The following is an 18,218-nucleotide window of genomic DNA, read 5'->3' as shown; positions in this document are numbered from 1 at the left end:
GCTGCTTCTGCTAAATCGCTTCAGTCGTGTCCGACTCTGTGCAACCCCATAGAAGGCAGCCTACCAGGCTCCCCCGTCCCTGGGATTCTCCAGGCAAGAACACTGGAGTGGGTTGCCATTTCCTTCTCTAATGCATGAAAGCGAAAAGTGAAAGTGAAGTCGCTCAATCATGTCCAGCTCTTCGTGACCCCATGGACTGCAGCCTACCAGGCTCCTCCATCCAGGGGATTTTCCAGGCAAGAGTACTGTAGTGGGATGCCACTGCCTTTTCTGAAGATACTTTCAACATACTTTAAAAGGGCATTTAACAGCCTTTATAATGAGCTATTTTACATTAATAAAGAAAAACACAAAAATGTCTACAGAAAAATGTTAAAAGCAGAAAGCAATAAAGGGCATGAAAGCCAATGAACTAGAAATTTCACCCTCCAGTAAGCAGATATATATTAAAATTCCATTATTCCATCTTTTAGTATGACAAAATTCACAAAACCTAAAATGAATCATATCTGGGCATGGTAAAGGTATTGGGGAAGCGGCACAGTTTACCGGCGAAAGTAAAATCTGGCAATATAAAGGAAATGTCTTAAAGAGCCCTGCCTGAATCCCCATGCTGTACTTCCTGGAGTGGACAATGAGACTTATCTCTTCCACCACCCCACCCCACCCCACTTCCATCCCTCCCTCCCTCCCTCCCTCTCTCTCAAACATTCACAGTATAATGATTGAAAAAGATGTTACCTGGGAGGTGGGGGGGGGGGGGGGGGGGGACTGGTAGATTATACACCAAAATATTAACCATGTTTCAAGATGATAAGATTTTGGTTATGCAAATTTTATTTCCTTTCTGCTCATCTGTGTTTTCTAATTTTAATTATTTAAGTAATAAACTTTTTGTATTTACAATTAACCTCAAGAAAATTCACTTATTTAAATCCAGGATTAAATTCAAATAAGATCTTCCCACTGAAACAAACTATAGAACACAAATTCCAAGGGGGAAGGGGTGGCGCAAACATTTTCACGGGACACAGACTACAATTTAGTTTTTCAAGCTCGTAGAAAAAGATGCTAAAATCACAGCAATTTATAGATACTTAGCTGCTCTAATTGAAAATATCAACAATCAAAATGAAAAAATAACAGTGAAAGCCTACAAACTAGAAAAATATTAAAATGGATGTTTCTGAAGGCCCAGTTATCTAAGATTGTCACCAAGTATCAAGAGGAAGTCTGTTACAAACACAATTTTGACGTGTATGCCGCCAGAGCATAATTTTGTTTCTCCAAAACAAATTACTGATAAGTCAGTGCCTCCTCCCTCCATTCTTAACGTACTGACCCTTGAAGCCTTTAACGGACCCTATTACTCACCATACTGTTCCATTCAACAAAATCCACTTCCACCTACTCGGCATAATACTCTATTAAGAGTCAACGACTACTTTCTACTTTCAAATCGGAGTCAATGTCCTGTTACAAAGTTAAGTTGGAATTCTTTACCATTTGCCATAAGGAACTTGGGGATTAAGTCAACATTCCAGTCTCTTCCTCTGCCCATGGATGCTGGTGGAGCTCCGGGTATCTTAAATCTTTTGTATAACTAAAACCAAAACAAAAACACCCATAATGTGACAAAATTTAACTTTCATTATGCAACTACTTTTGATGAAGTGATTCTGATATAGCAAAATACCACCAACATGAGGTAAAGGACAACAAGGGCATTTCATTTTTACTCAGGCCACTTTGCAATATTCTAACACATCCACAAATTAAATACATTACTAAACTAATAAATGGTAAAATAAACATCGCAGAGGTGGTGTGTGTCTGCTCTTTACTAGCAAGAATGCAGAACAAACTGTTACTGAAGTACTAATTCTGCAAAGTTTGAGACTCTAGATAAAAAGCAGCTTGCAACTTAAAATTTAATATTCACTCAAACTCATGAATCCTATTGCTAAGGTGGAACAAAATAAACAAAGTTTGTATATATTCATTCAATAAAAACCCCAAGTGAGGGCCGCGGGGGGTACCCAAGTTCTCACATGTATTACAAAAGAGGACAACTCAATCAAAAAATGGACAGAGGATAAGAACAGACATTTCTCCAAAAACATACAGATGGCCAAAATGCACATGATAAGATGTTCAACAACCAGAGAAATGCAAATCAAAACTGCATGAGGTATCATCTCACACTGGTCAGAATGGCCATTATCAGTAAGTCTACAAACAATAAATGCTGGAGAGGGTGTGGAGAAAAGGGATTCCTCCTACACTGCTGGGAGGAATGTAAATTGGTAAGGCCACTATGGAGAACAGTATGGAAGTTCCTTAAAAAACTAAAAATAACTACCATAAGGTTCAGCAATCCCATTCCTGCCCTTTCTAAATACAGCTTGTACATCTGAAGTTCTAGATTCTCATACTATTGAAGCATAGAAAAACGCGGTTAGAAAGAATACATTCACCCCAAAGTTCCTTATACCATGACTTACAATAGCCAGGACATGGAAACAAATGTCCATCGACAGAGGAAAGGATAAAGAAGATGCTTTACATATACATGATGGAGTATTATGCAGCCATAAAAAATGTTGTTGTTAATTGTTCAGTCCTTAAGTCATATCTGACTCTGCAACCCTATGAACTGCAGTAAGCCAGGCTTCCCTGTTCTTCACTATCTCCCAGAGTTTGCTCAAACTCATGTCCAATGAGTAAGGGATGCTACTGAACCATCTCATATTCTGCCACCCGCTTCTGCTCTTGCCCTCCATCTTTTCCAGCATCAGGGTCTTTTCCAACGAGCCAGCTCTTCATCAGGTGGCCAAAGTGGCTTCATCAGGAGCTTCAGCTTCAGCATCCGTTCTTTCAGATTTCCTTTAGGATTACTGGTTTGATCTCCCTGCTGTCCAAAGGACTCTCTAGCATCACAATTCAAAAAGCATCAATTCTTTGGTACTCAGCCTTCTTTATAGTCCAACTCTCACATCCATACATGACTACTGGAAAAACCATAGCTTTGACTATAAGGTCCTTTATCAGCAAAGTGATGGCTCTGATTTTAATATGCTGTCTAGGTTCATCATAGCTTTTCTTCCAAGGAGCAAGTATCTTAATTTTGTGGCTGCAGTCACTGTCCCCAGTGATTTTGGAGCTCAAGAAAATAAAATCTGTCATTATTTCCACTTTTTCCCCATCTGTTTGCCATGAAGTTAGGACCAGATGCCATGACCTCAGTTTCTGCATGTTGAGTATTAAGTCAGCTTTTTCATTCTCCTCTTTCACCTTCATCAAGAGGTTCTTTAGGGCCTCTCTTCTCTCTGCCATCAAAGTGATGTCATCTGTGTATCTAAGGTTATTGATATTTCTCCCAGCAATCTTGATTCCAGCTTGTGCTTCATCTAGCCCCACATTTTGCATGATGTACTCTGCACATAAGTTAAATAAGGCGGGTGATAACACACAGCCTTGATGTACTCCTTTCCCAGTTTGGAATGTTGTTCTGTGTCCAGTTCTAACTGTTGTTTCTTGTCCTGCATACAGGTTTCTCAGGAGGCAGGTAAAGTGGTCTGGTATTCCCATCTCTAAGAATTTTCCACAGTTTGTTGCAAAGCACACAGTCAAAGGTTTGAGCATAGTCAAGGAAGCAGAAATAGATATTTTTCTGGAATTCTCTTGCTTTTTCTATGATCCAATGGATGTTTGTGATTTGATCTCTGGTTTCTCTGCCTTTTCTAAATCCAGCTCTTGATTCTCATACTATTGAAGCATAGCTTGAAGGATTTTGAGCATTACCTTGCTAGCATGTGAAATGAGGGCAATTATACAGTAGTTTGAATATTCTTTGTCATTGCCTTTCATTGGGACTGGACTGAAAACTGACCTTTTCCAGTCCCGCAACCACTGCTAAGTTTTCCAAATTGCTGGCATACCGAGCGCAGCATTTTAACAGCATCATCTTTTAGGATTTTAAATAGCTCAGCTGAAATTTAATGAAATTTGCAACAACATGGGATCAGCCAAAAAATAAATATGAAAAAGAATGTGTGCACATGGATATATACATATGTGTAACTGAATCACTCTGCTGTACAGCATAACTTAACACAACATTGTAAATCAACTATATTTCAATAAAATAAAAGGGCACTAAGCTTTGGAGTCATATAACCTGGGTTCTCTCAGCCCATCTCTGTGATTGAAAGCCCACAGAAACTATTTGCCATCCGAAAAAACAGGGATAAAATCTTTGAGTGGCTGTGATCAGCACTGGTGTGGCCCCCAAGCACCCCATCCAGTCTACACTCTATTACCTCCAAGGGACAACCGGTACCTGCTCCGAATGGCAACAGAGGTGACTATGAAACATTTCTTCTAAAAGCCCCAAATGAGGAGCTCCCCAAAATTAAGATGCTACAGATAATCTATTTAAAAAAACAGAACTGAAACCATTCATAAAAAGTAGAGATTCACAAGGAAAAGACTCGAAGCACAAAAGGCACCTTCATCCCCTCTAGTACTTACATCTTCCAGCGGTGTTATAGATGCACTCTCTCCTCCATAATACGGGTTTCTATCCATGTGAAGAACTTTCTTGCCATTCACTGACATTATACCTGACAGGATACATTCCTACAGGGAAAGCATAAACATCTTCAAAGGAAGGAAAAGTGCTATAGCATGTTTCAAACACAATTTTTTTAATAAGCCTGTCATTAAACATTCTTTTAGTAATTAATGCTTTTTGTACAGGCAATGTATGATGTAACTTTAAGGACAAACCCCTAAAACCACCAGAGTTCAAAGTGTGGTCAGTGGACTCCTCTGGGTCCCAAGGTTAAAACTATGTTCTTAACAACACTAAGACATTATTCATTTTTTCCCACTGTGTTACATTTGCAAGAGCAACGGTGGATAAAATGAAGGCAGTGGCTCCAACTGCACTAGTCATTATATTCTTCACCACAAGACACTCATAGTTTAAAAAAAACAAGGTCTGTTTCACTTAAAACTATCCTTGATGAAGCATAAAAAGTCACCTCTCTTAACACCCTCAAACACCCATCTTTTAAATATCCTGTGTAGCAAAATGGGAAGTATATATAAAGCAATGCTGGGTCTAGGAAAGCCTTTTGGGTGACTAACTCATAAGCTGAACTAGCTATGTTTTTCATGGATCACCATTTTTACTTGGACAAGTAACTGACTGACAAACTATGCTTACTCAGACTTAAGTACTGGGCAGACATTTTCACAAAAATGAATGTCAAGGAAAATTAACTGATAGTGTTTGCTGCCAATAACAAAAGCCAAAAATCTTTATTGAAAATTTGAATTTTAGGAAACTTATATCCATACCACACGCACGTCAGATCCTTTCAGACAACATCAGTGACACTGCATGCATCCATGCTAAGTCACTTCAGCCGTGTCTGACTCTTTGCGACCCCACGGACTGTAGCCCACAAAGCTCCTCTGTCCATGGGATTCTCCAGGCAAGAATGCTGGAGTGGGTTGCCATGCCCTTCTTCAGGGTCAGTGACATTAACAAATATGAGTTTTTGATATTGCATAATGAAATGTGTCAACAATCCAGAAGATCTGCAACTTAGTAAACTAGTACTTCCCAAGTGACCAATGATGTTACAAAATCATACAGTGGGCTAATTCAAAGTTCAAGCTAGATTAATGTATTTTAATCTAATAGAGTATACAATGTTCAGTGATGTGGTTTCAAATTTCATATTGCAAATTAATCTTTAAAAAAACTTGCCACTTGTGTTTTGGTATAAATCAAAGCACAGCCACAACAATCTGAAAGGCTATTAAAATACTCCTCCTCCTTCCAACTACACATCTGTCTAAAGCCTGATTTTGTTCATGTGTGTGAATGCTTAAGGCACTTCTGTCATGTCAGACTCTTTGTGACCCCACGGACTATAGCCCACCAGGCTCCTCTGTCCATGGGATTCTCCAAGCAAGAATACTGAAGTGGGTTGCCATGCCCTCCTCCAGGGGATCTTCCTGACACAGGGACTGAACCTGTGTCTCCCTGCACTGCAGGCAGATTCTTTACCACTGAGCCACCAGGGAGGCCAAATTTTCTTCATATACTTTAGCTAAGACAAAAACCATGAAAGACTGAACGCTGAAGCAGGTAAGGCATTTTTTTGTTTTAGAAAACAGTTATACTTCAAAATATTGTTTTTCACATTAACATATAGAGTTTATCTTTGTTACCTTTAAGTGAATTAATAAAAAATTTTTAACTTCTCAGCACTGATTTCTAATAGCATAAATATTGAGAGATACTCTTACAAACAAAAGCTCATCAGGGTCCTCAATTTTTAAGAGGAAGTAGATCCTGAGACCAAGAATTTGAAAACTAGAGCCCTAAATGAAGCATCCAGGAACCATCCAATTGATTAAACGATCACTCTCAGAAAAAAAGGTAAATAAAGAATGAGTATACTGAGACATATTAAATCAAGATGGGGAGAGAGGTTAAGAAAGAATCCAATTAATGAGAAGAAACAGAGACGGGATATACATTCACTCAAAACCATTATACCAGAGTTTAGGTGATAATAACTTTTTTTTTTTTAAAGGACAAAGGTAATCCCCTGTAACTTTATAAATCCTAGTGCTTCTCAAATTTATCCAAGACTCCACACAGAGGGAACAATCTCTTCCCCCTAAAAGCCTGACTCTGAAATCTTTATCTTAAAAAATTCATACACATTTCAAATTTTCCTCCATAATGTACTATTCATTTTAATATTTTTAAATATTTTAAATTAGTTACTATCAGGTTCAAATTTTACTCCAGGAGGGTGCATCTTTTTATATTTGGATCAAGAAACAACACATTTTGAGTACCCCAGTAGGCCACCTCTAGCCACAATCACTTCTCAGCCTCAGCCACGCTCATGACTTTTAAGAGCAAAGATTTGTTTTTCCAGAGTTTCTGAACTCTGAATAAATGGAATCTTGTAGTATACAACTTTTAGTCAACATCCATGATTTACTTGCAGTCTAAATTTTCTTACTCTTGCTATACAGCAGGGGTCCCCAAATATAGGAGCCAAATCCAGTCTGCAGGCTGTATTTATAACTGAAGTCTTCCTTATACCCGCGGCCATTCCTTTACACATCGGTTGCTTTCAGTGTACCACAACAGCACTGTAGTGTCGAAAACCACAGGGCCTGACAACCTACAATCTGACTTTGTGGACTTACACAGGTTTGCCTAACTCCACCAGCAGAGGATCTCACAGCGAGCTCCTGGCTTGGTCATCACCCCTGAATTTGTTAGAAATGTAAATCTGAAGTAGATTCTAAAAGTTTACTTTGCACCCACATCACCCTGACGCTTGTTAAAAGACTGCAAGACTCCCCACCCCCACAGAGCTTCTGAGCCAGCAGGTCCTCATGGAGCCTGAGAATCTGCATTTCTCACCAGCTCCCAGGTAACGTTAATACCCCTGCTCCAGGATCAATTTCAAGAATCCCGAGGAAAGCAGTGCTGCTCAAACTTTATTATCAAACACCCAGGGATCATGTTAAACTATAGACTTTGAATCCATGTATCTCGGGTGAGGCCTAACCTTCTGCATTTCTAGTAAGTTCTCAGGGTTTGCAGCATGGACCACACTACAGTAACAAAGTCATAGGAATCTACTGAATGACTACTCCTTACAGATATGCCACACTTACTCATCCATGCTACTACTGATGGACACTGGGATAGTTTCCAGTTTGGGGCTGTTACAAATAATGCTCTATCAACATTCTCAGTGTGTCTTTCTTACATGCATGCACTTGTTGGATATTTATCAAGGAGAGTAAAAATACTGCCAAACAGTTTTTCAAAATGGTTCTACCAATTTATACTTGTGCAAACAACACATGAAAGTTCCTGTTGTTTCATATCTTGCCCAACACTTGTGTTAAGTGTCTATTCATATTATTTGCTCATTTTTAAAATGGGCTCTTTTTTACTGTTATACAAAAATTCCTTATATACTCTAGATATTTTTAAATGCTTTAGTGGCTACATGTACTGCAGATATCTTCATCCACAGATTGACTTTTAACTTGATAAACAGAACTGAAGGTATTTTAACTGTAAAATTTAACTCCAGTATTATCCAAAGCAAGTCCCTTGCTTAAAAATCAAAAGAAGCAATAACATGTGATTCAACGTATTATATGAAAGTAGATGTAATATTTACAATCTCAGAAACAGATAATAGCATCAACAGAGGAAAACCAAATACTCATGTTTCCAGTCGACAAAAGCAGACTTCATGGTTCAACTTTCAGAAGCAAGATCACAGCAGCAACTTTGAGTGTTGCAGAGCTTCTATATATAACTTTTCACACTCCACTGCAAGTAAGCATGCCCCACTCCCTGGAACATGGCTCTAAAACAACCTCCGGAGACTGAGGCCTAATAAAGGACCCAATAATATAAAGATTCCACAGTCCAAAGAGCTGATACTAATTACCTTTAAAGAGCCTTGGAGCAAACACGATAAAAGCTGATTAATAAATTCGCAGGTTCACTGATTCTACTGAACTATCAATAAAAGGCTGCTTCACACTGCCCAGAGAATACATAGTAGCACGACTGTGATACTTCAAACTTTACAACATGAAGTCATTAACTCACTGATAAAACATGAATCGTATCTGAGTACAGGGTATATATTAATGATCCCAAAACTTTAATACCCCGCTCCAGTCCTCTTGCCTGGAGAATCCCATGGACGGAGGAGCCTGGGAGGCTGCAGTCCATGGGGTCGCTAAGAGTTGGACACGACTGAGCGACTTCACTTTCACTTTTCACTTTCATGCATTGGAGAAGGAAATGGCAAACCACTCCAGTGTTCTTGCCTGGAGAATCCCAGGGACGGGGGGAGGCTCGTGGGCTGCCGTCTATGGGGTCGCACAGAGTCGGACATGACTGAAGCGACTTAGCAGCATCAGTACGTTAACAATTCAAAATTAAAATTCACTACTACCACCTGGTGAATACAGAATAACAAAGTACAAAGTCAGAGAAACTACTCCAAATGAATTTCCTTTTATCACACTAGAAAACCAGGACCATTCAACATCTATGTCAAGAATACTGATAACTTTTACCAGGAAACACATATGAATGGATGTTAACCAACACAGTTTTAAAACTAAAATGCTCCACATTTAATTTCAAACTCACCCAAAAGTGACCTGAAAAGTGAACGTGAAAGTTGCTCAGTCGTGTCCAACTCTTTGCGACCCCATGAACTATACACAGTCCATGAAATTCTCCAGGCCAGAATACTGGAGTGGGTAGCCTTTCCCTTCTCCAGGGGATCTTCCCCACTCAGGGATCGAACCAGGAGAATATACAGAGACTCAACCAAAATAATCAGAACTAAAAACCATCTTCAGAATCCAAGTTTTTGTTTTCTCGGTTTATTTATTTTTTGCTATTATGCCTTGTTTATCTTTTACTTCTAGGGCTGAGAGCATGTCAGGTACTCAATATGCATAAGTGAATGAATGAATGCATGCATGCACTAATGAGATGCACTAGGTAATCTCAAGCAATCTCAGGCAGGTCATTCACCGAACTGGGCTCAGGCCCAGAATCCAAGTTCTTTATGATAATGGCATCTTCATGCTGTCCTACGAAAAGAAGTAACCAGATTAAACAAAATGGTTAAAGTTCAGCTGCAGCAAAATTCTAGTCTCTGTAGATGTGTGGGTGTGGTAATGGTCAGGAAGAACCAATTAGCTATACTGCACCCAACCCCTGACCCCGGCCGCTTCCTACTTAAGGGCAACATAGGCTTGAAGAGAGCCAGACACTCTAAATTCTCCTGCATTTTAAATTTCTGGTATAATTAAAGCAGAAAAAAAAAAAATAGAAAGTAAAACCACACAAAAATGTGATCCGGAAAACAAGGTACCTAACAACTCATGTTAAAGAAAAGTGCCTTTTGAAAGCTACTTGTCTAGAAATATGAGAAAAATATACTAACCAGAAAACTTAAATCAGTTCATCTCAGCGGTATGTATCTTACAGCAATAACATAATAAAAATGAATGCCAGTGTTCAACAGAATGTTTCTTCAAATGTTTGTCAAAAGTCAATTTATCTTGAAATTTGGTTCTAATTATATCATTCCTGCTCAAATCCTCTCTTACTGGCTAGAAGATGAAATTCAAACTTCTGAGCCTGTCTTCAACATCCTTGGTGACATGCCTTCTTCCCAACTCCCTCATCCCCTAAACATAGGTTCTCTTCTAATACTGACTTACACTGCTCTCTCTGCCTAGAAAAATCATTCCTTGTGTTCAAAGCTTACCAGTATTTTTTAATCTTTTCCAGTATTGATCTCATTGATTTATAGCACTGTAAAGATGTAAAGCATAATGCTTTGAATTACAAACATCTTGAATATCACAGTAGTTTAGTGAACATCCATCACCTCATGTAGATACATCAAACAGAAAAACATGTTTCCTTGTGATTAGAATACTTAAAGATTTACTCTAACAGCTTTCACTTATAATGTACAGCAGTGGTCTCTTTATCATGTTACACATTACATCCCTAGTACTTAATTATCTTATAACTTAAGTTTGTACCTTATGATTACCTTCATCTAAACCCCCTCCCCTACCCTGCTTATTATGTTTTAAAGCCAACTTAAATACCTCCTTCTTTATGAAAGTTTTTGATTCCAGTATCAGAATTCCCCCTGAGAATTGAACTCTCTTAACAACACTTTCTCACATTAACTCGTATTATAGCTACCCCTCGTATGACAAGAAGCTACTCACAGACAGGTGTGTTTGCCTTTATACTGACCATAAACGAGCACAATGGCCATAGACATGTGAGCCACAGGTTTACCTAGTGGTCTTTCCAACCAACGTCTCACTACTACCTCAAAATGCTGATGTATGTCTGATTTACTTCTACTCTACTGGACCAGTATACTTGAGGCTGATTTAAAATACAGACTGCCTACACAGTATTTATACCTTTCAAAAATAAGACAACTGCATATATTGGTTCTGTGATCACTACTGCACTGGACAAAATGTCCTTTGTCCACAGAACTCTAATAGCAATGGCAAAGATTTTCAAGGAGCAAATACAAAAGGCAATTCAAGATTTTTTTAAAATCAGGTACAAAACCTCTTCGGCGTCACAAATTTTAATACAGAGAAAAGAGGAAAAGTATGTCTGGGATGTAAAACAACGTTTTAAACAAATAATGCTGAGAATAACCTGGTTAGAGATCACTAAAGTGTCTTTTTTGATTCACAGCTCCTTACGAAAATTACCATGCAGAAAAAAACACAAAATACCGCTGGGAAGCACAAGCAGCTGTGGAGCTAGCCGCCCTTGTTTTATTATGTATTACTATTTCTAAGACTAAGCACACAATTTCTAAGATTCATGAATTCATTGCCAAGGCCAAAGTCAATCAGATACAGCAAATTAGTGGTCAGAGGATGTCCATGGTCCCCAGTCTACTCATCAAAGTAAGCAAAGAGGGAAAAAAGGAAAAGCAGACTGTAGAACTACCTACCAAAGCCCAGCCGCCTAAGAGGACTTAGTAAGAAGGCCAAAGTTCCCAAAGAGCTCAGGAGGCCTCAATGGCTCCATTGTGTTACAGCAGTACTCAGTAATTAACCCTTCCTTTGTGAAATCTTGTTATCAGGTGTTCATTACATTCCTTAGTCTGTTAAGGAAGCTGTGATATCATTTGAAAGCTTTTTTCTAAAAATTATGGTTCTTTTGATTAATCTTTAATCCCCAGATCAATTCAACTTTTCCACCGTGCTGTCTTTAAACTGCTTCAGCTGATTGGGGAAAGTGGTGTTTCCCAACTATGTTTTATGGACTCTGGTTCTGAAAAGGCGATTCTATGATTCAGTACATTTAAAAATACATTCCTCACTTACTATACCTCCAAAAAATGTTAGGGGTCTTTAAAGGGAAAACCATCAATTCCTTAAAATATTCAACTATATAGAACATTGCACTTCTCATAGACAGAATGAATATTTTGCTCTAGTTTATAGCAAACTGTTTTAACCCTTCTTTAAAGTTACTATCAATATTGGTGCACTAATATGACCGTATTTTAGACATAATAATTCATAAAAAGCAATGGCCACATTAGAAAAGAGAAACCCCAAAACTTCCTTACACTTTAAAAATAACAAGTTAATTGCACTAAAATTAACACACAAGAATCACGTAATATTTGGTATCCATAACTGACAACATATGCCTGTTTTCAGGTTCTTAAATCTCAGGCACTAAATATTTGTAAGTTAAAAATTAAGTAAATGGTATGTTGATATCAAATACTCAAATTATAAATTGAGGGTTTTTAACGTCGGTGGTCTCAAGCAATCGAAGTTCTCCTATCAATAAAAATGAGGGTAAAAGATTTACCATTATTAAAAGCATCCCATCATCACTACTACCAACGACTGTAATACAACAGTAATGATACGATTGCTCCGAATTGATATAATTCCTAAAGAATATCTCGAAACAACACTCTAGGAAGGTTCACAGGAAATAGTTATCACAGCTATACAAATGACAGCAGAAATTGCTCTGATTTCTAAGTATGCACCTACCATTCATCAAAAAGGTCACAATTAATCCAAATGAAAATGTAAATAAGGTGCAACTTGGTTGTTATAGAGTTAAGACTGCCCGCTTTGATACAAAGTGATCCTTCTGAGCTAGGCATGTAGAAACCAGCATGAGAGGAAAAAAAGGAAAGGGGGAAAAAAAAAAGAAAGAAACCTGCATGAGGAAGGATATGCATTCATTTGCCTATGTTTAACTGACCTAATCAAGAGCAAATCTGAAAGACCAGCAATAACGGCAGTAACACAGTGGAACTAACTGGCTCTAACAAAAGGCTGGTAGCAACAGTGCCCATTCCAACGGGCAAACTAAACTACTAAGCTCAGCTCAGAATCCCAATTAAGCACTTCGGAAACGGAAAGAAAAAAAAAAACCCAATCCTGCAGTGGGTAGGCCTACTCATCATCCACCAGCCCACCAAAGAAATTCAACCCAATATCTCACATTCCATCATTCTCATCTATTTTGTACAATTTCCCAGCCAGTCCCGTCTTTTTCTGGACTGGTCAAACATAGTGAAGCATTCAGAAATGAGTATTACCCAACAAGCATCATAAATCACCATAAACAGAAAATAACATGCCAGCAAAGTATCACTGTAAGTTTCCAACAATTTTTTCCTAAGAATATTAGCCAAATGCAAGTTTCAGTTTTCTCTTGTCCAGAGAAATCTAAAATAGTTATTCTGGAATGCTACCTGAAAAAAAAATTTAAATCTTGAGAGATTACAATGCATTTCAACACATTTACATCAAATGACTCAGGACTTTGAGATCAGTTCATATGGAAAACACAAGATCAAAATCAGGGTTCATCTTCTAAAACGAAGCAGCCAGCCCCATGTCAGAATTTCAAATTTTCAAAAAACTTTTGATAAATGGAAACGGTCCTGTCTTCAAACAGAATTCTTTTGCAAGATGAGCTATCTTCATTTTCTTTTTAAAAGCACAGAAAAGAAGTACAACTCCTGCCTGCGTTATCTGCGGAATATCACCTGAAGTCCTCTGAGCAGACAGCTAGGAAAATACATTTACCACGGTGACAGGAACACCTGGCCTCTAGCAACCAACCAACTCATCATCAATTCCTTTTGTCAGGGGAAAAGGTTCAGAAGCGCTGAGGCGGTCAAGGACAGACCACACATAAGGCTGGCGAAAGCCAGGTGAGACCCATTTGGAGGAAAAATCATTTCCAATCCCATGGTCGTTCAAGTGAGATTGGGAGGGTGGTTACACAGGAATGGACAATGCTTCTCACCTGGGGTGGGGGAGGAGGCTAAGAAAACCAGTTTTCTCAAAAAAAAAAAAAAAAAAATTTAAGTTCACGGACCTGAATTACCTACCCAACAGCGGTTACCTGTGACTGGTCACCGAAACTGACTAGCAGCGGGGCCTGGAAGCTGAGAAGGAAACGCCACCGGGCTAGGCTTCACCCTCCCCCACTCCTTTCCGTCTCCAGGCGCGAGAGGCCCTCGACCAACAAGGGAGGCGCAGCGACGCCGCAACCGGGGCTTTCTCGGCCTTGTCCTCCCCAGAGACCCTTGCTCGGCCGCCCCAACTGGTCCAGACACCTGCCCGGGCCGGGCTTTTGCACACCGCGGTGTCCCCTCCCCGCAGGCCCGGCTGCAGGCCCGGCCTGCCCGGAGAGATCCCGCCCGCCCCGGGAAGAGACCCCCGGCCTCGCGGCGCGGGGGGCGGGGAGAACAGGGCTGAGCAGGGCCTGCGGCCGGCCCCCTCCCGGCCCCAGGCCGCCGCCCCTCCTCACCGTCAGGCCAGTGCCCAGCACGATCACGTCGTACTCCTCATTCATGGCGGGGCCGGGCGCGGACGGAGACCCAGAGAAGGCTCAGAGCTCTAGGGGTCTGGGGCTACGGCTGCCCCGAGGAGGAGGCGGACGGCGGGGCGAGCACTCAGGCCAGAAGGGGCACGAGGGAAAACGGAAGCGGAGGCAGAGACTACACGGAGCTGTGGATCGGGGAGCCGGCCGTCACCTCAGACGGGAAGAGAAGAACGGGGCGGGGAGGGTAGGGAAGGCTGCGAGGGAGAGAGAGGCGGGCTGCGACCGCGGCCTCCGCAGCCGGGGCGAGGCCGGGAGGAAGCCGTCGATCACGCCCTTCCCGCTCGCTCATTGGCTACGTCTCCGTCGCCCACCCGACCCGCTTCCTCTCCCACCTCTCGCGAGAAAAGGGCGGGCCGAGGCCCTGGTGGATTTCGGATCCGTTCCCAAAGCGCTGCCGCCTTGGTTGGGGGCGGCAGGGGCTGCCGCGCGCGGGCCTTCGAGGGCGGGGCGGGGTTGAGCTTGTGGCCGGGGGCCGCTGTCCGGTTCTTCACTCTCGCTCCCCATCGGGCGCCGGGGCGCAGTCGGCCCCGCGCCCGCAGCTGCCCTTGGACTTTGGGCCCGCCGCGACCACGTGGCTGGGGCTGGCCGCCCCCGCCCCCGGGACCGCGGGCGGCCTCCCGCAGCCCGGCACACCAGGAGATGACGCCATCCGGCCCGATTCCGGCTGCGGTTCGGCCCTCTGCGCGCCTAGTTGGTCCTCTGCAACTTGTCTTGCTTTTCTTTTTATCCTACCTCCATTTCCTGAAGGAAACAAGGACCCAATGAATTTTAAGGAGTTCAGAAATCACTTTTTTTTTTAACTTCCCTCCCAATGTCATTCTTGCCTGATGCATTGCCCCATGTGCAGCCTTAGGAAATAAGAATTAAAAAAAAAAAAAAAACTCTACTTTTGAAAAGGAAACTTTAGCATAAAGGGGAAGGGCAGATTTGATGGGAAGCAGGTCTGCACCTACTGAGAGCTATAATCTAAACCAGCTGTAAAGATAGCTGACCAGCACGTGAATGGATTTAGGCCACAGAGTGTAGGAAAAGAAAAAGATTCCCTGTTTTTTGCCTTCCATATCCGAGCCGGCCCAGCCCTGCAAACACACGCTTTTTCAGGTTTCTATCTCCAGCCCTGGTGGCTTATGTTCTCAACCGAAGAGAGCAGATCTGGTGTTTTCAGCCTGAGTATGTAGACAAAAGAGTTGATGTTTCCTTGAAGATTTATTCTCAAATAAGAACTGTTTAAAGTGAATCTTGGGAGACAGACCTACCTTCCTTCACGTTTAAATTACTCTGATTCATGACAGAATCAGAGCAAGTTTTTTACAATGTTTCTTCATCCCTACATAGAGTTTAAGAGGGTATATTATATAAGACAATGGGCCTTTTGCGGGGAGGGGAGAAGAAAACTCTTTAAATGTACATCAGTCTTAACTGGATTTGTATACGTTAGTGGCTAAATGAATTTCTGTTGTTCACTAGGTCTCTTTGTGACCCCAGGGACTGCAGCACTCCAGGCTCCTGTGTCTTCCACTATCTCCTAGAGTTTGCTTAAATTCATCTCCAAAATGAATTTTTACAAGTAGACAAAAGTCAAGTGCAAAGTTACTAGACTATTGAACAGATTGTATAACCATGTTAACTGACTTTGGTTAAACAGGTGATGCCTTAAGAAAGTCCTGCTGTTGCTAAGTAATCCAGTGCCATATATATCTAACATGTTTACAAACAACAGAAATATATGTCTTACAGTTCTGGAATCTAGAAAACATAAGGTTAAATTTGTCTGTTGAGGACAAACTTCCTGGTTCACCGTGTCTTTTCACTGTGCCCTCACACTGAGAAGGAGACAGGGATCTCTCTGGGGCTGCTTTTATCAGTCGGTAAAGAATCTGCCTGCAATGCAGGAGACCTGAGTTGGATTCCTGAGTTAGGAAGATCCTCCGGAGAAGGAAATGGCAATCCACACCAGTATTCTCACCTGGAGAAGCCCATGTTCAGAGGAAGCTGGCGGACTCCAGTCCATGCGGTCGCAAGAGTCGGACACAACTGAGCGACTAAACCACCACCGCCACCATGTTTTTGAACTGACCAAAAATATTGACTCATTAAAAAATTCATTTTAAAAAAAGAAAGTGAAGTCGCTCAGTCGTGTCTGACTCTGCGACCCCGTGGACTGTAGCCCGCCAGGCTCCTCTGTCCATGGGATTCACCCGGCAAGAATACTGGAGTAGGTTGCCATTTCCTTCTCCAGGGCATCTTCCTAACCCAGGGATCAAACCCCTGGTCTCCTGCATTGCAGGCAGATGCTTTATCCTCTGAGCCACCAGGGAAGCCCCCTAGAACCTTTTTCACATATTGCCATCAGCCTCTGCATATTGAAGAACATTTTACATGTATCTGCTGACTTATGTTGCCATGCCTTATGTGAAGGAAAGTTTATCGATATTCATGTGGAGTTACTGAAAGACTCAAAGGTATTGGCGAAGGAAACAGTATTTAAGGCTAATATGGTTCCTCAGTCTGATCCCTTACACTTTAGTTTTGTTGGCAGATAAGTTCTGTGGCCCTGACAAAAGACAAAAAGAAAAAGAAAAAAATGCTAACCTTCAACAGACTGAGTCCATTCAGATTCCACCCAACCTAATCCAGTTGCCGAGGAATTTGGAAGACAACAAATACCTATGGTGAAGTGGCTTAAGTGAGTGAAGTCGCTCAATCGTGTCCGACTCTTAGCGACCCCATGGACTACAGCCCACCAGGCCCTCCGTCCATGGGATTTTCCAGGCAAGAGTACTGGAGTGGGGTGCCATTGCCTTCTCCGTTAACAGCGGCTAGGCATATTATATTTACTTGGAGCTGGTATACTTGGTGACAGCCTTAGTGCCCTCGGACACGGTGTGCTTGGCCAGCTCCCCAGGTAGCAGCAAGCACACGGCGGTCTGAATCTCCCTAGATGTGATAGTCCAGCACTTGTTGTAATGCGCCAGGCGCGATGCCTCCCCAGCAATGCACTCGAAAATGTCGTTGATGAAGGAATTCATGATTCCCATTGCTTTGGACAAGATGCCGGTGTCCTGATGGACTTGATTCAGCACCTTGTACACGTACACGGAGTAGCTCTCCTTGCAGCTGCGCTTGCGCTTCTTGCCGTCCTTCTTCTGGGCCTTGGTCACAGCTTTTTTTAGAGCCCTTTTTAGGGGCAGGAGCAGACTTAGCCAGTTCAGACATGTCTATAATGACAACACCCAACAACAAAGAAAGATCTTGAAATGGTGAAGTGGCTTAAAAGCCACTAGTTGGTTCAGTGTCTCAGAGACCACAGTTGGCAGTTCCTGATGGCAGGAAACCTTAGGTTGGGAGAAGCAGGTTGGTGGAGAGGAGTGGAAAACACCATCAACCTTGAAAATGTTTTCAAATCTTTACCCAAAACAAGAGGAGTCCAGAGAGAGTCTTATTTATACTTGGTGCTTGGGAATCATTGTTTGCTGATTTCTGGTTCTGTTTCTCCAAGAAACAGAAACATTTTCATCATCTGTTTCTCCAAGCCCCTGCCTGCACTTCGCAAAGGAAGAGACAAGAGTCCAAGGAAAAGAAAATTATAGAGTGAACCTTAGTCCAGGTTCTGTCCAAAACCACAACAGTTTCTCACTCACTTTTCCCGCTCCTGCATATTCTGACCTTTACCTTCTTAAGACATGAATCA

The 18,218-nt window shown here is 41.6% G+C and overlaps 1 protein-coding gene and 1 pseudogene across 1 annotated transcript in view; both read right to left on the bottom strand.

Annotated features, from left to right (window-relative positions):
* GDI2 (GDP dissociation inhibitor 2) overlaps positions 1–14,778 on the bottom strand; it is a 28,702-nt gene extending 13,924 nt beyond the window's left edge. Inside the window, exons 1-3 of the mRNA XM_019973290.2 lie at positions 14,453–14,778; positions 4,534–4,641; positions 1,504–1,603 (exon numbers count right to left, since the gene is read on the bottom strand). Of these exons, the coding sequence (XP_019828849.2) occupies positions 1,504–1,603; positions 4,534–4,641; positions 14,453–14,497 (253 nt within the window). The 5' untranslated portion in view covers positions 14,498–14,778. The remainder of the gene's footprint in view (positions 1–1,503; positions 1,604–4,533; positions 4,642–14,452) is intronic.
* Positions 14,779–16,799: 2,021 nt separating this feature from the next.
* Positions 16,800–17,743, bottom strand: LOC109567625 (histone H2B type 2-E-like; annotated as a pseudogene).
* Between the last annotated feature and the right edge of the window lie 475 nt (positions 17,744–18,218).

The sequence above is a fragment of the Bos indicus genome, chromosome 13, assembly GCF_029378745.1.
Source record: "Bos indicus isolate NIAB-ARS_2022 breed Sahiwal x Tharparkar chromosome 13, NIAB-ARS_B.indTharparkar_mat_pri_1.0, whole genome shotgun sequence".
NCBI classification, from domain to species: Eukaryota; Metazoa; Chordata; class Mammalia; order Artiodactyla; family Bovidae; genus Bos; species Bos indicus.
The sequence above is the reverse complement of the archived record's forward strand: the minus strand, read 5'-3'. Positions and strand labels throughout refer to the sequence as shown.